This window comes from Eumetopias jubatus, unplaced genomic scaffold (assembly GCF_037043125.1).
Source record: "Eumetopias jubatus isolate StellerSeaLion01/CBP00866 unplaced genomic scaffold, mEumJub1_p1.0 scaffold_9, whole genome shotgun sequence".
NCBI lineage: Eukaryota > Metazoa > Chordata > Mammalia > Carnivora > Otariidae > Eumetopias > Eumetopias jubatus.
Window position 1 is genome coordinate 95,564,579 of NW_028274815.1, and position 25,152 is coordinate 95,589,730.

Genomic DNA, 25,152 nt, shown 5'->3' on the forward strand with positions numbered 1-25,152 from the left:
ACACCAAGGTTTCTGGTCCAAGCAAGTGAAAGTTTGGAGCTGCTGGAGTTACCAAGATGGGGAAAGTATGGACAGAGTAGTTTGGAGGCAGGTGATGATTGTGCTGGGTGTAAAGTACCTACTAGGTATCCAAGGGGTGACATCCATCAGGAAGGTGGATAAATGAATTTGGAATCTAGGAGACTCCGTCAACAATGTTAGCTCTTTTTCACATTTAAATCATAAATTCATCCAGAATTGGCTTTTTTGTTTGTTTGTATGACAGGAGGTTGTCTTTACATTTATTCTCTTCTCCACATAGGCAACAAATTGTGCCAGCACCATTTATTGAATGGTACATCCTTTCCCCACTGGCTTGGTCATCAGGTTTTCATATGTGTGTGGGTCTCTTTCTGGGATCTCTAATTCCTTGGCCATTACCATACTGTCCTGATTACTACACCTATAATGAGTCTTCAGTTGGGCAAATCTCCCCACCTTACTTTTCTTCTTTCAAATTGCTCTGGCCCTTTGCTCTCCCATATAAACTCATACCCATATTGTCAACTTCAACAAATATTCCTATTAGGATTTTGACTGGAGGAGAATTGGCTTCTTTACATTATTAAATATTCCTATCCAAGTATGTGGTATACCTCTTCCTTGATAGAATAGGTCTTCCTTGATGTTTTTCAACAGAAATGAATAATTTACCCCATAATAGGCTTGGATGTGTGGTTTCTGGGAAGGAAGGGGAGTACCTTTGAATCCTACCCTCCTCTTGAATAATACTTTGAGTACTTTTTTTTTATTTTTAAGATTTTTTATTTACTTATTTGACAGAGAGACATAGCGAGAGAAGGAACACAAGCAGGGGGAGTGGGAGAGGGAGAAGCAGGCTTCCCACTGAGGAGGGAGCCTGATGCGGGGCTCGATCCCAGGACCCCGGGATCATGACCTGAGTCGAAGGCAGACGCTTAACGACTGAGCCACCCAGGCACCCCAAGAGTACTTTCATTCTAATCATGCACCTGCCAATTTATCTGCTATTTTTGTTCTGTATTTTACCTAAGTTATTATTTATATCTTATAACTTACTATTTACATTTAGTGTTTATATTAGTCATTATCATCACTGCTTTATGTAAGTTTGATTTTTTTCTTAGACTTACCAACATATTTGTGCATATATTTGTTTACTTTCTTGTATCTTGTCTTTCCAGCTGAGATATTCTTCTTTCCGCAGAGTATATTCTGAGGAATTCCCTTTATTCAGGGTTCATTGATACTCTAACCCAGTTTTTGTTGGCCTGAAAATGCATTCATTTTCCTCTAGGTATTGAAAACCCATTTCCCTGGGTATACAATTTTAGTTTGGTGCTATTTTCTCTCCAATACTGAAGATATTCTACTATCTCTGGCTATCATGGTTGCTAGTGAGAAATCATTATTAGTCTAATCTTCAGTTGTTTGCAGGCAATTTGTCTCTTCTCTCTGATAATTTTTCAGATCTCTCCAGCTCTGGCATTTCGCTCTTTCATTATGATGTGCTTAGCTGTGGGTTTCTCTATACATTTATCCTTATTTGGGTTTCACTGAGTTTTCCAGATCTAAGCATTGGTGCTTTTCAACAATCCTGGAAAGTTGTCAGCCATGATCTCTTCAAATATTGCCTTTTTACTTCCCATTGTCTCCTTTTAGAAATCTGGTTAGACCCAACTGTAACTGTTAACTGTTCCATTCTTACTTTTTTGACTTTGTCTCTTTGTGCTGAATTCTGGATAATTCATTGGTATCAGTCTTCCAGTTTGCTACTTGCTACTTCTATCTTCAACTGTGTCTGTTATGATGTTTAATTCATCTAATGAGCTTTTTAATTTTAACTATATTTTCATTTCTGGATTGTTTATTTGACTTTTTTTCAAATCTCACTATTAATTTTTATGGGTCTATTTAAATGTATCTTTTCACTATAAGACATAGAAAGCACAGTTATTTTCTATTCTCTGACTGACTTAACATCTGAAGTCTTTGAGGGTCTGATTCTGCTCTATCTTTTATTGTTGGTTCTCCCTAATGGTGCATGTTTCCTTATATATTTGTGATTTTTGACTGTGCATGCATATCACTTATAACTCTATTTAGGTGCATTATTTGAAGTCTGAGTTGAAACTCCATCCTTCAGACCTGATTTGTGTTATTTCAGCCAATTTCCTGGACACACTACTAATCTGCGACCACTTTTAATCAAATTCCCCACTTTATTTGCTTTATTCAGTCTACTGATAAACAAACATAGTTTTTGTCTGAAAATGCACTCATTATTTAGGAAGTTTTGAAGCTTTTGGGGGCCACACAATGAGCTTGGACCTTAAATCAAGACATGCTCACAAATTCTTAAAGGCTTTGTCCCCCTTTATTCCATGCTGAGGTTGAAAAGGCTACTTCCCTTACTGTCCTGGCTTCAGCAGTGGGATTATGTCTCATTCATCCTTACAACGAGCAACCCAGTTTTATACAAAAGGATCTAATACTTGCCTCCTTAGGTGGAGGGAGTATATATCTTTTGTTCTTTGCAAAGCTGTCAAAACAGAAGCAGGAGGTTTCTAGAATGCAGCAAAAATCCTCAAGGAGAAGGTGACACTGGTTCCTGCTGTTTTCCAAAAGTTTCTGATTTCATTTTCATAATGTTCTTTGCACAGTCTTTAACTTTTGTGCTGTGCGTGTGCGTGTGTGGGTGTATGTATCAACATGTTTCCACCCAGAGAACATCATTACGGTGTTTAATCCACCATAATGCCAAAGAATGGAATCATTTCATTGATATACACATTTTTAAAGCATTTTATACATGTTGCCCAGCTGCTCTCCCACAAAATTGTGTCCATTTGCATTACATTCATCAGTGCGATAATCAGAAGCTACAAATTTTAATGTCTTAAGCTGGCCTTAGTTTAAACATTTCAATTATCTTTAATATGAAGCTTTATAAAATCCAAAATACTGAGCTATCTTTTATCTTTTTCAATAAAAATAATAAGGAATATATTATAGAATGTTTACATTCTAGTGCCCCTACCAAAAAAAAAAAAAAAAAAACCCGGGGGGGGGGAAATCTATGCATATTTTGAAGTTTAGAAGACCATTTTAATAGCAATGGTTAAGAGCAAACCTGGGCTTTGTCACTTACTAACTGCTTGACCTTGGGCAGGCCTCCATTTTCTCATCTATAAAATGGACAAGATAGTGCCTACCTCAGAGTTGTAAATAAGACAATACTGGTAAAGCATCGCACCTGACAGAAAATGAATTCTCGAAACTAGCAGCAGATATTATTAATTTACCCCAAGTGGCTCTACTAGTGGGTGGGGCAGTTGAGATTTGAACTCAAGTTTGTCTGAATCCAAAACACATGAGAAACGCTTTCAATTTGCAGGTTATGAGACTTAGAGATTGGTTGTTCCTGGAGATCTCCTGCTCAGCAGGACAGATTTTCTTGCTGTCCATTTCCTCACCATAAAGCCCCATAAGATAAGGAGTGGGATCCCTTCCTCGTGTGTGATAAAATTGATAAACAGCCTTTCTTCAGGTGGCTGGGAAGATGGCGGACATTCAGACTAAGCGTGCCTGTCAAAAGCAGACAACCATCTTTCAAAATAAGAAGAGGGTCCCACTTGGAGAAACTGGCAAGGAGAAGCTCCCACCATACTACAAAACATTGGTCTAGACTTCAAGAGGTCCAAGGAGGCCACAGAGGGCACCTATATTGCCAAGAAATGCCTCTTTACTGGTCATGTCTCCATCCGAGAGTGGAGTCTCCCTGGTGTGGTGACCAAGATGAAGCTGCACAGAACCACTGTCATCCGCTGGTACTACCTCTATGACATCCAAAGGTACAACTGCTTTGAGAAATGCCACAAAAACAGGTCTGTGCACCTGTACCCCTGCTTCAGGTGAACACGGGATGTCCAGACTGGTGACACTGTCACAGTGGGCAAGTGCTGGCCCTTGAGCAAGACTGTGTGCTTCACTGTGCTCAAAGTCATGAAGGCCACTGGCACCAAGAAGCAATTCCAGAAGTTCTGAGACTAGACATCTGCCTATACCCCTGAAGAAAGTAATTTTCCCAGTTAAAAAAAAAATGATAAACATTTTTGGCTTACTTAGCTATATACTTACAGAAGATAGATGATATTAAGCCTCCCAAACAACTTCTGGGTAAATTTTCTAATGAGGTTTTTAATACAATAAATATCTTGTGATTCTGTTCTTCGGCAATGAACCACTTCTACCTTTCCTCTTGGAGAAGTGAGCACTGACATTTTTTATCCTGTCCCAAAAAGAGAGAAAACAGCCCACCATTAATCTGAGATGACAAGCCAGTCTGGTTACAGTACTTACAAAATCAGACATTAATTCAATTTCCGTATGGTCAGAGTGAACATGGTATTTGAGCGCTGGTGGTACACATTTCCCCCTGGGGGTTGGCTGTGACGACTGTCATCACAAACTAGCCACATGTTTCTTTCTAGGAGAATGACGTTTCTGAGAATTGGCCCATCTAGAATTTTCTGCAACTGTACTCTTTGTTCCCAACAAAGCTGCTTTAATATTCTAACAAAAGGATTGAAAAACACTGAAAGGAGTTATTTACTGATTCAGAATCCTTTTTATTTAATTGGCCACCATGGTATGTGGGCAAGAGTTATAGGGGAAATACTGTCAGCTTCTACCCATGTTCCAAATAGAGTTCCCCAAACTGGAGCCCTGAAAAGCAACAGTCCTGAGAGAGGTTTTGAGACAAAAAAAAAAAGTTCTATGGTCAATTAAGTGTAGGAAATGCTGTTTATGATGGCCTTCCTGAGGGGCCACCATGCCCATTAAAGTCCTTGAGAAGTTCCATAATAAGTACCTACTTTCTTTGTATAACCCAGCCTTTCCCACACCCTTTCTGAGGAGAATTTCTAATGACAATGACAGTGGAGAGTCTAATGTTCCAGAAAAACACTTTGGGGAATGCTGCTGACAGGAACAGCAGGCCACAGACTGATTCCAATTTCTCTCTTAATGTCTTAATATATGTGTGTGTCTTTCTATTTCCCTCCTCCCTCTGTCTGTCCCTCCATTCCTTCCTTTTTCCTCCTTTCCTTTTTCCTAGGGATAATCATTTTATTATGTATTAGCCAGTATATTCAAAACAGGCACATTAATACTCACCACTGTACTGATCCTAGGAACAATATGGACTACTTCCAGCACCCTGGAAGGCTGTCTCATGGCACCCCTTCAAAGGTAACCATGATTCTGACTTCTATCACATAGACGATCTTTGCTAAATTTTGAATATCACATAAGTGGAATTATATGATGTGTATGGTTTTCTTCCAAAACACAATATTATATCATTTGTCTTTCTGTTATCATTGTTGTTTAGATACATCCTTGTATAACTGTCAATGTATCAAAGAACTTGAGCACTGCAGGGATCTGAGACAGCACTGGACCAAGCTCCTCCTTCGTCAGATGAGCAAACTGAGGCCCATGAAGTGAAGTGACTTGCCTCAGGACACCCATATTTAGTCAGAAACCAAATCTTAGGCATGTCCTTCTAGTCCAACCCTTTGTCACTCCCGCTGTTGAAGTAGCCTGCAGGCTGCCTCTGTGGATAAGGGTCCCCTGCCCTCCCAGTCCACTGGTGTTCACTTAACTGAGGTTTGACTGCTTTTAACCATCAAAACTCGGATGTTAAGGGTGCAAGGTGCAGGGGGGGCTTAGAAAGATGGCAGGTGGCAGCCAAGAATCCTCAGCCGGTGGCCTTCTCCTTGGTGAATTCACACCACCCTCCACTTCCGCAGGCCTCCATTAGCACTTGCCAAGCAGACCTAGCTCTTGCCGATGCCCTACATTGTCCAAACTCACAGAAACTGAAAGGAGGAGCCCAAAATGCCAATTTTTTATTTACAATGGGAAAGTCAACAGCCAGACAGTCCAGATGTTTCTGCAGCCCAGACAGTTAACAAACAAGTCATGTAGGCTAAATACACGCCTGTCTTCCTCTCCTTTGATAGAACAAGGTGTGCTATGTGGCCACTGCCTCACAGCCTTGGTGTCAGGGTACCTAAGGTGAACTGGGGAGCCCATGTATTCTCAACTCCAGCCTCGTGTTGTCTTGTGAAAATGTGATCTCAGACTGGCAGATCTTCACATTCTGCAAAGGAAGAAAACCTTGACATTTATAATAACATCTCCAAAATCAAAAATCTTCTTCCCACTCTGGGGATGTAAATAAGCAAACATTTGTTTAAGCTGGTTTAACCTCCACACCTGCCATGGCAAAGCTATCCAAGCACTCTCTCTTTACAAAATACCTAACTGCATGGCTATGAAAGCCCAGCTATCAGAAAGTGGTTTACATGGGGCCATGGCCAAGAACACGGGCTGTGGAATCAGAGTACCAAGGATGATACCCAGTTTCTAGCTCCTAGTAGCTGTGTAACCTTGAGCAAGTTACTTAAACTCTCTGTGCCTTGGTTTTCTCATCTGTAAATTAGAGATAATATGCATACTGTAAAAGGTTTCATAAATGAGTTGTTACGTACAAAACACTAAAAGCAATGTTTGACATGTGCTCAGTGAATATTAGCCATATCATCATTAATATTATTACTACTGAGCACAGACATTCTCAGGATTCAAAACACTGGACATCAAGAAGTCACTCAAAGCTCCTGAAGTCTGGGGGATCTTCATCTACTGCAGAGATGCCAAGCCAAGGAAGCCAGAGATGGCTAATGCTTAGGTGGCACCTTCACAGTTTCCTGGGCATATCTACGTTGTTGACAACCACAAGACTAATCAATCCCCTTTGCAATAAACACATTCCTTCTTGGATAAACGAACACACCTTTAGTAAAGTGGCCGTCAAGTTCTGATGACCTGATGACATTCCTTTCTAAGATGGCTTTACACAGCCCAGCTGCAATATGAGCTGATTCCAAGTTTTAATTCTAATGTCAATCTTTCTTAACATTTAATTTTAAAAAGCATTTTTAAGTACAGCAATGCATTCTTCATTATACCTTCTCAATGCATAATACCTTCTCAGTGTGAAAAACAAATCTTTATATATAAGGCTTGAGGCCATGACATTTTTTATTGTGGTAAAATATACATAACATAAAATTTGCCATTTTTACCATTTTAAGTATGGTTCAATGGCATTAAGTACCTTCACATCACTGTGCAATCATCACCGCTCTCCATACCCAGAATTTTTTCATCTGAAATTCTGGTATGAAACCCTTTGGTCCCAACTGAAATCTGCTCTCTTTTGGGCTTGGCATGTATATAATTTCAGACAGTACCTTCTATGCTAGGGGGAACCCAATATATGCTGGATGGGCACGATGACCCAGGTGGGAGATAATCCACTGGCGGGTGTCTCACCTGAAGGCCTTCTCACTCCAAATCAGGGAGAAGCATTACCAAGCAATAAAATGACAGTGTTATTTCAAAGGAGGCAATCAGAAATCTGGCTGACTACCATCTGAGCATTAAATACTCTAATATTTTCCACAGTCCCTGTGAATGTGAAATTCGGTGCCTGCTACAAAGACATGGCATTAGCAGAGACAATAATTTTTCATATTTGCAAATATCTTTTACCTAGTTTGGGTAGAAATGGACATTAGTAGTCTACATTCTTGTCAAAGCTAGCCATAAGTGTTGTCATTCCTGGTTTTGGTTTTAACTTAAAAGCAAAACTGGAAAGAGACATCCTGTTTGTGAAACATGATGTCTTAGGCTAATGCTACAAATACATATAAATTTTGAATAAAATAAAATAAGAAAGCATAACTAAAGAGGCGAGCTTTGGGGAAAAAGGAGACAAGGAAAGAAAGAACAAGCAAAGGGAAATTCCCCCACCCAGGTGGCAACAACTTTGTGTGCAGTGGCTCAGGGAATGATCAAATGTGATTCAGGCCCTTGGGGCAAGAGTTTGCACCCTCTGTGGGGAAAGCAGGGGCCTCATTCAAAACCAAGAACTGAAACCAAAGCCATGTGTCCAACCTGGACTTTGGAGGGGTGAACCTCTTGATAAATGAGGAGACTAAAAAAAATGAACCTACTAGCCCCTGGAAGTGGCAAAGCAGCTTTCTCTACTGATGGCTCTGGGTAGAAAACAAAGCTACTTGTGAGGAGTCCAAATCCTAGACCAAAGTAGGTATGCATCCTAACCCACACTTACCTGGGTAGTGTGCAAGTCCCCCAAAACTTCAGATAATATACTGCGAAAGAGATGATGAAATAAGTATGTTTACAATTATTAGAAATATAGAAAGAGAAAAGTCATGAAAACAGGTAATTAAGAAAAAGAACAAAAACTTTAAAAATGGAAAATATGATTATTAAACTTTAACTGGATGAGTTAAAAACATATTAAACACGATTAAAAAGAATTAATGAACTAGAAGGCAGCTATGAAGAAATTTTCTAGAAAGAAGCATAGAAAAATAGAAAGAAAATATAGAAAGTGGTTAAAAGACATGTAAGACAGAATAAAAAGAATATCTATGTCTTATAGAAATTCCAAAAATAAGTAAATAAAATGTTTGAAAATAATGGCTAATGATTTTTTTTGGAAATGATGAAAGACCTGAATCCTCAGGAGCAGGAAAATAAGAATAAATAAAAATAAAAAATAAAAATAAATCCTAAATATATAGTAGTGAAATTACAAAATGCGAAAAACAGAAAACCTGAAAGTAACCAGATAAAAGACAAACTGCCTATGAGAGAGTAAGAATTAGACTAAGAGTATGTTTCTCATCAGCAACAATAGGAGCCAGTAGTACAGGGGTTGGCAAACTCCCTCTGTAAAAGGCGAGATGATAAATATTTTAGGCTTCACGAGCCCCATGTTCTTTGTGCAACTACCCAACTCTGCTAATATAGCATAACAGCCAGAAACAATATGAACACAAATGGGCATAATTGTATTCTAATAAAATTCTAGGGGCCCCTGGTGGCTCAGTCGGTTAAGCATCTGACTTCAGCTCAGGTCATGATCTCAGGGTCCTGGGATTGAGCCCCAAGTCCGGCTCCAGGCTCAACAGGGAGTCCGCTTCTCCCTCAGCCCCTCCCCCCACTTGTGCACCCGCTCTTGCTCTCTCTCTCAAATAAATAAAATCTTTAAAAAAAATTCTACTCATGGATAGACAATGAAATTTGACTTTTATATAATTTTAGGGTGTCCTGAAATACCCTTTGGGTTTTTTCAGTTGTTTAAAAATATTTTAAAAGAAATTCTTAGCTTATGGGCCATACAAAAATAGCCTATGGGCTGAATTTGACCTATGCGCTACAGTTTTCCAATCACCAGAATAGTATCTTTTAAAAAGTAAAGATAAAAAGGAAAGGGGACTGGGGGGACACGTTAGCCTGGTGATGGGTATTAAAGAGGGCACGTACCGAATGGAGCACTGGGTGTTGTACACAAACAATGAATCATGGAACACTACATCAAAAACTAATGATGTAATGTATGGTGATTAACATTACCTAATAAAATAAAAAAATAGCCATTAACCTAGAATTCTATGCCTAGCTAAACAATCACTAAAAGATGAAAGCTAAAAAAAGACAATTTACTACAAAGATGGAAGGAAATTACACTCAAAGAATCTGGTTGAAAGAACTCCTAAAAGATGTGTATCAGGAAGAATAAAATTAAAATCAGAAGGGAGTGAAATATAAGATAAAATGCTGGAGGGAGAGAGAAGTAAACAAGCAGGTGTATCTGAAGAAGCACTGAAGGCAAAAAAAAAAAAAGTAATGATGATAAATTTTGCTTAAAAAACAAACAATATCGAATTACCAGACAATAAAAACTTGTAAGATGGAAGGAGAGCAACCAGAAATAAAACATTCAAAGTGTCTGTATCTCTCAAAAGAGGCCAGAGATGATTAACATTAAATTCTGTTAAATCAGTTATGCAAATTTACAAGTTTAAGGGACATCACATAAGGGAAACATCTTTTTATTTTAATAGGTATTTATTTACTTTGTTAGGTGACTTTATTTCAGTGATATAAAATCTCAATCAACTTATTTAAAATTTGAAAAGTAAGATAACTTACAAATATTTAAATAATAAAATTGGTAGTAAAGAGCTATGGCAAATATTTTTATACTGGTTGCAAATGACTTCAGTTCAAGTTTTCTCAAAAGCACTATTCACAGAGATAGATGTGATTTTTCCAAATACATAAAATACACACAGCATTTTTATAATTTTTTTTTCTAAACACCAAAAGAGACTTGCAACTGTCATTTCTTAACCAATGAGCTATCACACCATGAAGACATAGAGGAATCTTAAATGCATATTACCAAGTGAAAGAAACCAACCTGAAAAAGCTACATACTATATGACGCCAATGATAGGACATTCTGGAAAAGGTAAAACTAACAGACAATTTTTAAAAATCAGTGGTTGCAGGAGGCAAAGGGGGAAGGAGGAATAAATAGGTGGAGCACAAAGGAATTTTCGGATAGTGAAACTATTCTTTACCATACTTTGATGGTAGATACAGGTCACTAAATTCCACAGAATGTATAATACCAAGAGTGAACCCTAACGTTAACTTGTGAACTTTGGGTGATAATGATGTCAGTGTAGGTTCATCAACTATAACAAATGTACTACGCTGGTGAGAAATATTGGGGAAAGGGGAATGACAGGTGTGAGAAACAGGAATTCTCTGTACCTTCATTCAACTTTTCTGTGAACCTAAAACTACTATTTTAAAAAGTCGTGTTTTTTTTTTAATTCGCTTGCATATAATTAATTTTTTGTTTTGAAGACAGGTCAAGAAATATACCAGCTAACATTTACAGAGCACTTTACTAGATTTTCTCTTCAATGCTGATGAAATAGATACTATTATTTTCGTCTCATAACTAAGGACATCGGGGCTAAGAGAATTTACGTAATTAAGGCACAGTCACATAAAATGTAAACATCTGTTTATCTGACCACAAGTATGGCTTATTTGCTAGTACTCTGATGATTTATTTTCATTTTCTTCTATTATCTGGCTTTAAAATACCTTCAGTTATTTTTAATTACAAGCCTTAGATTTTATTTGTGCACGATTGTCCAGAAAGGAAGACCTCAGAGCCTACAAAGCCTAGAATACAACGCGGCGCCGGGCCATCTTAGGGACGCATCAGCTCGCCCCTTACCATAATGGGAAAGGTAGTTTTCTGGCCTGCCTCTCCTCCCTCGCCCCCGAGCCTCCGGATCGGAGCTTTGTTCCTATTCCCCTTCCCAGGCGCCAGGGTTCGACCGACCCACCTGTCCTCGCAGGTCCTCCCAGTTCTGGAGACTGACGTGGGGATGCGCCCTTGACGCCCTGCACTCCGTCCCCGCGTCCCTGTCGGGCTGGCCAGCGCTACCACGTCACCTGCAACTCCGAGACACAGCGCTCAGAGGAGGACGCGCAGCCCGTTACCACAGAAACGAAGTTGCCTACGTCACGGCGCGTGAGGGAAGTCAAAGGTCATACCAGCTAGTTCCGTTTCCTGTTCCGGGATTCCGCTTGTTGTCAGAAAGTGGTGGGGTTCCGGCCAACCCTCGGGGCCTATTTCTGGGGTCCAGGTTGTCGCGAGGTCGGCTGCTGCAGCCATGGCGGCCTCCACCGCGGCCGGGAAGCAGAGGATTCCCAAAGTGGCCAAGGTAGGAGACCGTGAGCGGCTTTGAGGGTTGGGCTTGCCCAAGCCTCCTTGGGGCTCGCGGCGAGAGAGAGTGTGGTGCCAGCCTCAGTTGTACCCCATGTGGGCCAAGGGGAAGGAGGAGGGGAAGGGTCAGCTGGTGGTGGGGTGCAGGCTTTTGTCACCCCGGGGCAACCCCCTTGTTGGCGTGGCTTTCGTTCTAGGATGTGTTTTTGCTGGGGGAGGAGTGGGGCCACTCGGCAGAAATTGGGCGGTGCGCTAGGCGCTGGGGAGCTACTATCTAATGAGGCGATGTGCAGCGTTCACATAAGACACGAGTCAGTGAAAAATTGCAACCTTACCAAATGCTAGTGAGGCAGCGTAGAATATGCCGTGGAATAATGGGGGTTGTGTGAGGGGTCTGCAGAGTAAACTTTGCTGAGGAAGTGATATTTAAACTGACACTTGATGGCTGACTAGGAGTTAGCCCAGCTGAGAGTGGAAGGAATGAGAGGGCATGGGGTTGTGTAGTGGCGTTAATTTAATTAAACAATAAATTTGATGTTATCTGATATTTCCATCGGTGGCTGATACTTACTATTTCATATGTGACAGGCTTTGCCCTGAACCTTTTCAGATGCCCTCACTCCAGTCTGTTTCTCCAGCCCAGGTGGCTCTCTTGAGCTTGTCCTTTACATACCCATTTAGATGACTTCCAGAGATAATTTATATAAGTCACATAACACAATGTCTGTGATTACATATAAGCCATCATCATTACTAACAAAATCATTCCACACATGACATTAAACAGTTAATATTTCTTATAATTCAATTCCATAATTTTTTTAAAAGGTTTTATTTATTTATTTATTTGAGAGAGAGAGCACAAGCAGGGGGAGTGGCAAAGGGAGAAGCAGACTCCCCACTGGGCAGGAGGCATGATGTGAGGGTTGATCCCAGGACCCTGGGATCATGACCTGAGCCCAAAGCAGATGCTTAACTGATTGAGCCACCCAGGTGCCCCTCAATTCCATAAAATTTTATTGGGCACCAGTGGTGCAACAGAAATGCAATGTGAGCCACATATATAATTTTAAGTTTTCCTGTTGCTATGTTAAGCAGTCAAAAGAGTCATCATTAATTTTAACTGTATATTTTCTTTAATCCATTCTATCCAAGGTATTGCTGTTCCAACATGTAGTCAAATTTAATTAGGTAGTTTATTGTGGGTTTTTTTTTTTCATACGAAGTCTTCAAAATCCAGTGTATATTTTGCCCTTAGAGCCCATCTCTATTTGGGCTCACTACATTAGCTCATGGCCACTATGTTGGGCAGCATAGCCCTAAGACTTCAAGAAGCTTACAGTCTAATGATGGGAATTTACTGAATATTGTCTTTTACTTGAAATGCCATGAAAAAAACAAATGCAGTTTGAGGCATTATCGTCCACCTGGGGCATAATTGAAAAATTCTGTAAATAGAAGTGGCAACACTAGAAAAGATAGCACACATTTTGATAAAACAAAACCTCTAGTGAGAATTTTACCTAAGCAGCCTCAAAGTTTATTGGTTTTTTTTTTTTTAAGACTTTATTTATTTATTTGACAGAGAGAGAGACAGCGAGAGAGGGAACACAAGCAGGGGGAGTGGGAGAAGCCGAGGCAGGCTTCCCGTTGAGCAGGGAGCCGGATGCGGGGCTCGATCCCAGGACACTGAGATCATGAGCTGAGCAGAAGGCAGACACTTAACGACTGAACCACCCAGGTGCCCCTATTGTTACACTAATCTAAAAGGAAACACTTACTATTTTTGCTCCCTTTTCTCTTCATACTTACCTATGGCTTTGTAATAAATACCGTGCAAAGGAAGAAAACCTTGTTTTCTCTTTAATTTCGTAGAGAAATGAAAACCTGTCATACAAAGAGGGCATCTTGTATTAATACTTAGAAAGTTCACATCCTAAAAAATGTTTCTTTGCTTCCTAAACGTTGTGTGGTGAGCATCTACTAAAAATGAAAATGTCTCCTGTCTTAAAAGGTGAAAAACAAAGCCCCAGCTGAGGTACAAATAACTGCTGAGCAACTCTTAAGAGAAGCTAAAGAAAGAGAGCTTGAGCTTCTTCCACCTCCACCTCAACAGAAGATCACAGATGAAGAAGAGCTAAACGATTACAAACTAAGAAAAAGGAAGGTCAGTCCGTCATTTTCCAGTCTATTAATAACATTTTTAGGAGTTTATAGGATAGAGTTTGCAAAGTTCCTCATTGCTTAGAGAGGCTATAAGATAAAATTAGGTTAGTGTTTCTAGCCACAAGTAGTGCAACTTCTGGTTACCAGATAATTGCATTTTTGCTGAACTTTAGAAAATATGCCATGAGTTGTCTTTGAAAGTATAAAGAAATTAAATCCACCAGAGATCTAATTTTTGGTGCTGAATCCAAGATGGATAGCAGACAAGTGGAATGTCTGACAGCTGGAAGGGGCAGGACTTAACCAAGGCCACATTATGTCCTGTCTCTGTACCACCTTCTGTGGTAGGAATTAAGACTTGGAAAAGAGCCATGAGAGGACTTGGGAATCTGACCTCTTTACCCTAGAATCCTCACTCTAGGGCAGTTTTTTTTTCTTTAAAGATTTTATTTATTATTTCCAGAGAGAGAGAACGTGCAAGCAGGGGGAGGGGCAGAGGCAGAGGGAGAGGGAGAATCTTAAGCAGGCTCCATACTCATATCATGGAGCCCCACTGGGGGCTCATACTCAACAATCCTGAGATCATGACCTGAGCCGAAATTAAGAATCGGACACTTAACCGACTTAGCCATCCAGGTGTTAAACCACTAACCCCGTTGTATCTACGTATTAGTGATGTGTGAAATTCTGAGACATTACCAAGAGGACTGAAATAGTCAAAAAAAACATTTTCATACTAGGAACAAGTATAGAATATATACAAGTATCAGTTAGTTATGAGCAATAAGAGAAAGTATCAACAAATCTGCTAATAACTCTTTATGTCTAAAGTTTTTCTCTTTGTGTGTAAGACTTTAAAGAAGCACCTGAGATTGTAACCTTCATTAGTGAGTTTCTTATTTCTCACAAGGATTCCAGGATGTAATTTTTCCTAAATAAGAACAAACTGAATAAAACTTTTAGAACAGGATTAATAGACAAAGGATGATGTCATTTTTACTTACTTTTCCCTTCAATTTGATCCTTTTTCCCTTCCTCCAGACTTTTGAAGATAATATAAGAAAAAACAGGACTGTGATTAGTAACTGGATAAAATACGCACAATGGGAAGAGAGTCTAAAGGAGATTCAAAGGTAAAATTCCTGAGTCTATAATTTCAAATGTAATGATGTCCTGAGTTAAGAGACAGAAAAGTAGTAGAAAAAGTTATAGCACAAGTGAAAGAGTGTGCCTTTGGTAGTAGTTTTCCAGGTTGTTCTGTGGAACCCTAGGGTTCCCTTGAGGGGCCTCAGGGGCACTGTGGTAGGCGAGTCTGGGGGAGCAGCAGGGGAGACGCTACAGGTGGGTCTCGCCTCCAGCACACACTACAGTCAGAGAAGCGCACTTTTATCTGCTTTCTCTGTATTGGGATTTTTTTTAAATAAAAACTGTTCACTGGAAACCAGTGGCCAACAAGATAAAAGTCACAAGCTGGCCCTTCCTGTTGCCCAGGCTTTCTGCATTTTCCCAGCATGCCCTCTGCCCCAGAACACATTGTGTCTCCTCCTTCTACACTAGGCTGTTCTCTCTGCCTGCAGTGAGCACTCTCCCCTACCCACCTTGGCCTCTGGAGTTTTCCTCAACTTCTTAACTCTGCAGTTACCTCCTACTTACTTAGCCATTCGCATCAGACATTATTATTTCTTCCCTTTTGCTTCCTTGTGTAAACCTTGATTATAATGTTTACCACATTGTGGTGAAATTACGTGCGTGTCTATTTTTCTGTAAGAGTTTGTTAGGTTCCTGAAAACATGTTTTTTCACTTTCTTATGCCCAGAACCTGGCTCATGGTGGACACATGATAAAATAGCAGGGCACTGCAGATGGTTTGAGATAGTTGCCCCATGTGTTGTATATACTACTTTTGATGTTCTCCAAATCTGGCTTCTTAAGGGCTCGATCCATATACGAGCGTGCTTTAGATGTAGACTACCGAAATATTACACTCTGGCTGAAATATGCAGAAATGGAAATGAAGAATCGCCAGGTCAACCATGCCCGAAATATCTGGGACCGGGCCATAACAACTCTGCCTCGAGTCAACCAGTTCTGGTAAGTTTCTGATCTACCAAAGCAGCTTTTTGTAGGCTAGAAAAGTTCTGCAGTCTAGTGTATTTATTTTATTCACATCGTTGCAATCACATATATTTAATTTACATTCTACTTCTTTAAACATACTATAAGTAGTTTTTAATGTCCTGTAGTATATTAAGTCATAATGACTACATGTAATAGCTGTGTAATCAAAACTAAAATGTGGGTTGCAATCTTTTATGCATAAGAAACGTATTGTTGAACTAAGCAATTTTTAAGAAAAATGTATTTTTATTTCCTGTGGTTCATCCTTTCCAGATCTATATTTGATAAGAAAACATGTTCGATTTAAGCTTTGGGGAAAATAAAGCTCTAAGTCTTCGTATTTAACAAAGTTAGAATTACAAAGTACAAAAGATCATTTTTTTTTCCCCTAAGTAATTTTGACCATGACAGATATTTGGGGATGATTTTGTTAAAGGTACAAGTACACATACATGGAGGAGATGTTGGGAAACATTGCTGGCGCCCGGCAGGTGTTTGAGCGCTGGATGGAATGGCAGCCTGAGGAGCAAGCCTGGCACTCCTACATCAACTTTGAGCTGCGATACAAAGAGGTGGACCGGGCCCGCACCATTTATGAACGCTATATCCTTTTTTTATCCTTCAAATTTTTATTTAAACTCTAGTTAGTTAAAATACAGTCAATATTGGTTTCAGGAGTAGAATTCAGTGATTCATCACTTACATACAACACCCAGTGCTCAACAAAACAAGTGCCTTCCTTAAGACCCACTCATTTAGCCTACCCTCACCCACTTCCCTCCATCAACCCTCAGTTTGTTCTTTTTTTATTATTATTATTATGTTATGATAGTCACCATACAGTACATCATTAGTTTTTGATGTAGTGTTCCATGATTCATTATTTGCGCATAACACCCAGTGCTCATTACAACACATGCACTCCTTAATACCCATCACTGGGCTAACTCATCCCCCCGCCCACTCCCCTCTGAGAAACCCTCAGATTGTTTCCCAGAGTCCATACTCTCTCATGGTTCATCTCCCCCCTCTGATTTCTCCCCCCTTCAGTTTTCCCTTCCTTCCCCTAATGTCCTCCATGCTGTTCCTTATGTTCCACATATGAGTGAAACCATATAATTGTCTTTCTCTGCTTGACTTATTTCACTTAGCATAATTCCGTACAGTTCCATCCATGTCGATGAAATGATGGGTATTCATCCTGATAGCTGAGTAATATTCCATTGTATATATGAACCACATCTTTATCCGTTCATCTGTTGAAAGGCATCTTGGCTCCTTCCTCAGTTTGGCTACTGTGGACATTGCTGCTATGAACATTTGGGTGCATGTGCCCCTTCTTTTCACTACATCTGTATCTTTGGGGTAAATACCCAGTACTGCAATTGCTGGGTCATAGGGTAGCTCTATTTTTAACTTTTTGAGGAACCACCATACTGTTTTCCAAAGTGGCTGTACCAGCTTGCATTCCCACCAACAGTATAAGAGGGTTCCTCTTTCTCCACATCCTCTCCAACATTTGTTGTTTCCTGCCTTGTTAATTTTTGCCATTCTAACTGGTGTAAGGTGGTATCTCAGTGTGGTTTTGATTTGAATTTCCCTGATGGCTAATGATGTTGAACACTTTTCCTGTGTCTGTTAGCCATTCGTATGTCTTCTTTGGAGAAGTGTCTGTTCATGTCTTCTGCCCCTTTTTGACTTATTTGTTTTTTGGGTGTTGAGTTTCAGAAGTTCTTTATGGATCTTGGATACCAGCCCTTTATCTGTAATGTCATTTGCAAATATCTCCCATTCCATGGGTTGCCTCCTGGTTTTGTTGACTTTCCTTTGCTGTGCAGAAGCTTTTTATCTTGATGAGGTCCCAAAAGTTCATTTTGCTTTTGTTTCCCTTGTCTTTGGAGATGTGTCCTGAAAGAAGTTGCTGTGGCCAATGTTGAAGAGGTTACTGCCTATGTCTCCTCTAGGATTTTGATGGATTCCTTTCTCACATTGAGGTCTTTCATCCATTTAGAGTTATTTTTGTGTATGGTGTAAGAGAATGGTTGAGTTTCATTCTTCTGCATGTGGCTGCTCAATTTTCCCAGCACCATTTATTCCATTGCATATTTTTTCCTGATTTATCGTAGTTGACCATAGAGTTGAGGGTCCATTTCTGGAGACTGTTCTGTTCCAGTGATCTACATGTCTGTTTTTGTGCCAATATCATGCTGTCTTGGTGATCACAGCTTTGTAATAGAGCATGAAATCAGGCAACGTGATGCCCCCAGCTTTGTTTTTCTTTCTGAACATTTCCTTGGCGGTTTGGGGTCTTTTCTGGTTCCATACAAATTTTAGGATTGTTTGTTCCAGCTCTTTGAAAAATGCCAATGGTATTTTGATAGGGTTGGCATTGAAAGTATGGATTGCTCTGGGCAGCATAGACATTTTAGCAATGTTTATTCTTCCAATCCATGAGCATGGAATGTTTTTCCATCTTTTTTTGTTGTCTTCAATTTCTTTCATAAGTGTTCTGTAGTTTCTAGAGTATAGATCCTTAACCTTTTTGGTTAGGTTTATTCCTAGGTATCTTAGGGATTTTGGTGCTATTGTAAATGGAATTGATTCCCTGATTTCTCTTTCTACAGTTACATTGTAGTGTATAGAAAAGCAACTGATTTCTGTGCATTGATTTTGTATCCTGCCACATTACTGAATTGCTGTATGAGTTCTAGTAATTTGGAGGTGGAGTCTTTCGGGTTTTCCACATAAAGTATCATGTCATCTGTGAAGAGAGTTTGACTTCTTTGCCACTTTGAGTACCTTTTATTTCTTTTTGTTGTCTGATTGCTGCTGCTAGGACTTCTAGTATGTTGAACAAGTGGCGAGAGTGGGCATCCTTGTTGTGTGCATGATCTTAAGGGAAAAGCTCTCAGCTTTTCCCCATTGAGAATTATATTCGCTGTGGACTTTTCATGGATGGTTTTTATGATATTGAGGAGTGTTCTCACTATCCCTACACTCTGAAGAGTTTTAATCAGGAAAGGATGCTGTATTTTGTCAAATGCTTTTTCTGCATCAATTGAGAGGATCATATGTTTCTTGTTTTTTATTAGTGTTATCACCTTATATTATTGATATTATATTATTTACATTATTGTATGTATTATATATATTATTTATATTATATATTTACATTATTTTATTATCACATTGGTTGATTTGCGAATGTTGAACAACGCTTGCATCCCAGGAATAAATCCCACCTGATTGTGATGGATAATCCTTTTAATGTACTGTTGGATCCTGTTGGCTAGGATCTTGTTGAGAATTTTGGCATCCATATTCATCAGGGATATTGGTCTGTAATTCTCCTTTTTGACGAGGTCTTTGCCTGGTTTTAGCATCAATGCTGGCCTCATAGAAGTTTAGAAGTTTTCCTCCTGTTTCTATTTTTTTAAACAGCTTCAGGAGAATAGGTATTATTTCTTCTTTAAATGTTTGGTAGAATTCCCCTGGGAATCCATCTGGCCCTGGACTCTTGTTTTTTGAGAGGTTTTTGATTACTGGTTCAGTGGTTTTTGACACTGGTTATCAGTGTATTCAGATTGTCAATTTCTTCCTGTTTCAGTCTTTGTAGTTTATAGGTTTCCAGGAAGACATCCATTTCTTCCAGGTTACTTAATTTATTGGCATATAGTTATGATAATTTCTAATAATTGTTTCTATTTCCTTGGTGTTAGTAATGATCTCTCCCCTTTCATTCATAATTTTATTAATTTGGGTCCTTTCTCTTTTCTTTTGGATTAAGTCTGTTCAGAGGTTTATCGATCTTATTAATTCTTTCAAAGAACCAGCTTCTAGTTTCATTGATCTTCTTTACTGTATTTCTGGTTTCTACTTCATTGGTCTCTGCTCTAATCTTTATTATTTCTCTTCTGCTTGGTTTAGGTTTTATTTGCTGTTCTTTCTCCAGTTCCTTTAGGTGTAAGGTTAGCTTGTGCATTTGGGATTTTTCTACTTTTTTGAGTGAGGCTTGGATGGCTAGTTTTGGACTGATGTGTTTTCGTTCTCATTGGTTTCCATGAATTGTTTAAGTTCCTCTTAATTTCCTGGTTGACCCAAACATTCTTTAGCAGGATGGTCTTGAAAGCTTCCAAGTGTTTGAATTCCTTCCAAATTTCTTCTTATGATTGAGGTCCAGTTTCAAAGCATTGTGGTCTGAAAGTATGCAGGGAATAATCTCATTCTTTTGGTATCGGTTGAGACCTGATTTGTGACCCAGTGTGTGGTCTATTCTGGAGAAAGTTCCGTGTGCATTCGAGAAGAATGAGTATTCTGTTGTTTTAGGGTGGAATGTTCTGTATATATCTATGAAGCCCATCTGGCCCAATGTGTCATTCAAAGATCTTGTTTCTTTTTTGATCTTCTGTTTAGATGATCTGTCTGTTGTTGAGAGTGCAGTGTTGAGGTCTCCTACTATTAAAGTATTATTATCAATATGATTCTTATTTTGGTTAACAGTTGGCTTATGTAGTTGGCTGTTCCCATGTTGGGGGCATAGATATTTATAATTGTTAGATCTTCTTGTTGGATAGACCCTTTAAGAATGATATAGTGTCCCTCTGTATCTCTTACTACAGTCTTTAGCTTGAAATATAATTTGTCTGATAAGAGAATTGCCACCCCAGCTTTCTTTTGAGGTCCATTGGCATGAAAAAATGGTTCTCCATCCCCTCACTTTCAGTCTGGATATATCTTTAGGTTCAAAATGAGTCTCTTGTATACAGCAGATGGATGGGTCCTGTATTTTTATCCTATCTGCGACCCCGTGCTGTTTCATGGGAGCATTTAGGCCATACATGTTGAGAGTGACTATTGAAAGATATGATTTTAGTGTCATTATGTTGCCTGAAAGTCCCTGTTTCTATAGATTGTCTCTGTAAATTTCTGTCTATATTACTCTTGGGGTCTTTCTTCTTTTATAGAACCCCCACTTAATATTTCTTGCAGGGCCGGTTTGGTAGTCACATATTCTTTCAGTTTCTGCCTGTCCTGGAAGCTCTTTGTATCTCCATCCATTCTGAATGACAGCCTTGCTGGATAAAGTATCCTTGGCTGCATCTTCTTCTCATTTAGTACCCTGAATATGTTTGCCAGCCCTTTCTGGCTTGCCAGGTCCCTCTGGACTGGTCTGACGTTATTCTGATGTTCCTCCCTCATAAGTAAGAAGTCTCTTCTGTCTAGCTGCTTTCAGGATTGCTTCCTTTGTTCTAAGATTTGCAGATTGTGCTATTATATGTCAGAGCATTGATCTGTTCACCTTGATCTTGGGAGGGGTCCTCTCTGCCTCTTGGACATGAATGCTTGTTTCTTTCCCCAGATTAAGGAAGTTCTCAGCTACGATTTCCTCAAATATATCTTCTAGACCTCTCTCTCTCTCCACCCCCTCAGGGGTTCCAATAATTTTAACATTGGAACATTTCATGGCGTCATTAATCTCTCTCAGTCTGATCTCTTGGGCTTTATGCTGTTTTTCCCAGGCCTCCTCGGTTTCCTTCTTTTCTATCATCTTATCTTCTAGCTCACTAATTCATTCTTCTGCCTCGTTTACCCTGGCAGTCAGAGTATCCAGTTTAGACTGCATCTCATTCATAGCATTTTTAAGTTCGGCCTGATTAGATCTCATTTCTACCTTTAGAGATTCTATATTGTTGCTAATATTTTTCTCAAGCCTAGGTATCGACTTCATAATTGTTACTCTGAAGTCTATTTCTGACATCCCGCTTATATCATATCCATTAGATCTATGGCAGAGGCCACAGTCTCTGATTCTTTTCTTTGTTGGGGGTTCTTCCTCTTAGTCATTCTGTTGAGGGATGTTTGAGGGAATGTACAGAGTCCAAAGTATTAACCACGACCCAAGCAAGATGTACCTATTTTATAGGGACCCCTAACGTTGTTGTCCTCTTGTTCTTCCAGCCTGTCTTCTGGGGGAGGGTGCTGCCGCACTTTTACTCAGGCAACCCTGCTTGGCCCCCTGTTGGTGGGGGGAGGGGCGGTGGGCCCAGTGAAAACCAGTGTTTCGAGCTTTTGTTCTCTGGCAGCTTTCCGTCTCTGGCATATCTTCCGAGAACCAGAGCAGAAATGACTGCACCCAGACCTCTGTCCCAGAGCAGAGGAATCGTAGTCTGCTCTTCACTGAGCTCTCCAGGACACACAGTCTCTGTTTCTATCTGCGCTGCTAAAAACCTCAGCTTCCCTGGGTGTGTGCCCCACAGCAGCTCTCCCAGAGGTTGATCCCAAGGCCGGGCATGTCTCTGCCCTTTGTGCTACTAAAACCATGAGCTGCCCTGCGCACCCGCAGCTCCTACATCCTGTCTGGGGGCTGGACTAAAGTCCTTTCCCGCTGCTACAGGTCTGTGAGTCTGTGTCCGGTCCCCAACGCGGGACGCTTTTGCACTCTGGTGTTATATCACCTTCTCAGCGCCAGCTTATGGCAGCTCCTTTCCCATTCTGTTTATCTTTCAATATCTGCCTGCAGAATCACGGCTCTGCCCTTCATACCTCGAGACCGCCAGAGATTTTCTGCATGTAGAGATCCAGATATATATTCTTACATTTCAGGCTGATTTCATTGGTGTTCAGAATGGTTTGGTAGATACCCAGTTAAATTCAGGGGACCAGTTGAAATATGGTCCCCTATTCCTCTGCCATCTTCTGTGCTCCCCCCAAACGCTATATCCTTTGAGTCAGTCTGAGTGGTGCTGTTACTTTCCTGGGTGCTACTCCGCCCCGGGCAGTAAGAGTCATGGTCTGCACATATGGATCCCCATCAACATAGGCCCAGAAGTCAAAGATACAAGTTTCATCTGCTTCATGAGCTACATAACTATTTTCTAGAGACATAGTGTGGTCAAAATAGAAGTTTGTGGTCTGGGTAATTGAGCTTTTTTTGGCAAAACTTTGGGTTTGTTTATATTTTGGCATTCCTTATGGAAAGTGACATACCAGGGCTTTGGTTGCTGTAGCCAGTCCTGTTTGTCCGGGGTTTTTTCCCTAGGTTTTTCTAGGGTGTTGGTCATTAGCACCACTACTGGAGTCCATCCAAAGGATGGAGACAGGAGGACAGCATAGTATAGCCTAACAAGCTCTGGCTCCAGGGCCAGTTGGATGGGTGTGAGTCCCTTCTCTGGCACGTGTTGGGGGGGTGGCCTCAGGTCATTTCACACTTCTAAACCTTGTTTATTCCTTTATAAAACAAAATTGAATCTACCAAGAGGAGTTGTTTTTAGGATTTAAGATTATAATCTGTATGAGCAGTGTGTGTGTGTGTGTGTGTGTGTGTGTACACTTATTTCCCTTAGGAAGGATGATTTGGTATTTGCTAATTAAGTGACTTCATAGAACATAACTACCCAGAAAAAAAACCATCAACTTTATTTATTTATTTTTTTAAAGATTTTATTTTTTTGAGAGAGTGAGAGAGAGCATGAGAGGAGAGAGGGTCAGAGGGAGAAGCAGACTCCCCACTGAGCAGGGACCCCGATGTGGGACTCGATCATGGGACTCCGGGATCATGACCTGAGTCGAAGGAAGTCACTTAACCAACTGAGCCACCCAGGCGCCCAAGCATCAACTTTATTATGCAATTTTAAGGTCTCTATGACCTCTGCCCTGTTTTAATATGATTAGCTTAAGAGAAGCTTTTATAGTGCTTATTACACATCAGGCATTATTGTAAGCACTTTACAAATATCAACACTTAATCCTCGGACAGCCCTGCAGTGCGGGAACTACTCCAGCCTGTGGGGTGTGAGATGCAAGCACAGCTGAGAGGCGGCATGGCCGGGGTCTTTCCGGGAGTGACAGAGATGGGCCTTGAACCCAGCTGCAGCTTCAGAGCCTATGTCCTTAATTTCATTGCCATTTTTTAACGTATTACTACTTTGGAATTAATGAGTTCCTCAAGCGAGGTAGATGAAAAATAGATTTCATCTGTTAAGAAATAAAACGGTAATTCAGAACTTTTTTCAATATCAACTATATTTCAATAAAAAGAAAAACCCTAAAAAACCTTTTTCTTCTGCCTCTAGTTAGCAGTTTTGTTTTTGTAACATTTTTTTTCTTAATCGTTAATTCCAATACTAATGTTATTGAGCATATAATACGTAGGTGCCATTTATTGAGCACATTCCTTTGGCCCCAAACTGCTAAGAGCTTTACACACATTTCCTCCTTTCAAGCCACTGTGGTTGGGTTAGGGTTCTTTTTCTGTATTTACAGATGAAAAAACTGAGTCCTAGACAAGTTAAATGACTTGTCCAGGATAGCATGGTTAATAACAGGCTTCAGCTTCTTCATTTCTCCAAACTCCCATTTGTACCCACTACAGAAGTACTGAGTAAGTCCTGGAGGAAGAGAGATGAATAAGACGAGGCCCCCTTCAGAGGTCACAGTTTAGTGGTTCTTCAATGCCTTTGCATGTGTTTTATCAACCCTATAGTCATAGTTTGTGTTGTTGGGGGTTGGGTTTGTTTTTTGTTTGTTTGTTTTGCGGGATATTTCCTTAATTCCTATGAACTTGTCCTCGTGCACCCTGATGTTAAGAACTGGATCAAGTATGCTCGCTTTGAAGAAAAACATGGTTATTTTGCCCATGCACGGAAAGTGTACGAGAGAGCTGTTGAATTCTTTGGAGATGAGCATATGGATGAACACCTTTATGTTGCCTTTGCCAAATTTGAAGAAAATCAAAAAGAAGTAAGTACACTTGAAGAACTCATTTACATTGCATAACAGCTTAGGAAAGATTACTTGTGCACATTGAGTTCATTCCATTTTCTATTCACTTATCCTTGGAAAAAACGTTTCCAAAATCTCTCAAGGAAAACAGCATACATTTGTGGCTTAGCTGCAGATTGGGAACTGAGCGATTATAGATTGTACTAAAGTGTCCTAATTGTGTTGTGCTTTGCTTGAAAATTAAGCCTTTATAGCTATATATAGAGAATATCGCGTGTAACCTGAGAGTTCGTCATTTGGTCTCCTCATTAAAGGGTTTTATGGGTAATAAACTTGGAAAACAAAAGTGGCAGGGCTCTTTGAAGTAGTGAAGGTGGGGGATGAGGACAGGAAAGGAGTCAAGGAGAACCCCTGGGGTTCGGGGC

General features: G+C 40.1%; 2 protein-coding genes and 1 pseudogene across 2 annotated transcripts in view; 2 read left to right on the plus strand and 1 right to left on the minus strand.

The window, feature by feature from the left end:
• CFAP61 (cilia and flagella associated protein 61) overlaps positions 1–4,301 on the minus strand; it is a 294,422-nt gene extending 290,121 nt beyond the window's left edge. The window contains exon 1 of the mRNA XM_028123773.1: positions 4,159–4,301. Within this exon, the coding sequence (XP_027979574.1) occupies positions 4,159–4,301 (143 nt within the window). The remainder of the gene's footprint in view (positions 1–4,158) is intronic.
• LOC114224537 (small ribosomal subunit protein uS17 pseudogene) lies at positions 3,581–4,065 on the plus strand (annotated as a pseudogene).
• A 7,277-nt stretch (positions 4,302–11,578) lies between the features above and the next one.
• CRNKL1 (crooked neck pre-mRNA splicing factor 1) overlaps positions 11,579–25,152 on the plus strand; it is a 33,417-nt gene continuing 19,843 nt past the window's right edge. The window contains exons 1-6 of the mRNA XM_028123760.2: positions 11,579–11,720; positions 13,737–13,889; positions 14,930–15,021; positions 15,821–15,979; positions 16,443–16,609; positions 24,567–24,745. Coding sequence (XP_027979561.1) covers positions 11,670–11,720; positions 13,737–13,889; positions 14,930–15,021; positions 15,821–15,979; positions 16,443–16,609; positions 24,567–24,745 — 801 coding nt within the window. The 5' untranslated portion in view covers positions 11,579–11,669. The remainder of the gene's footprint in view (positions 11,721–13,736; positions 13,890–14,929; positions 15,022–15,820; positions 15,980–16,442; positions 16,610–24,566; positions 24,746–25,152) is intronic.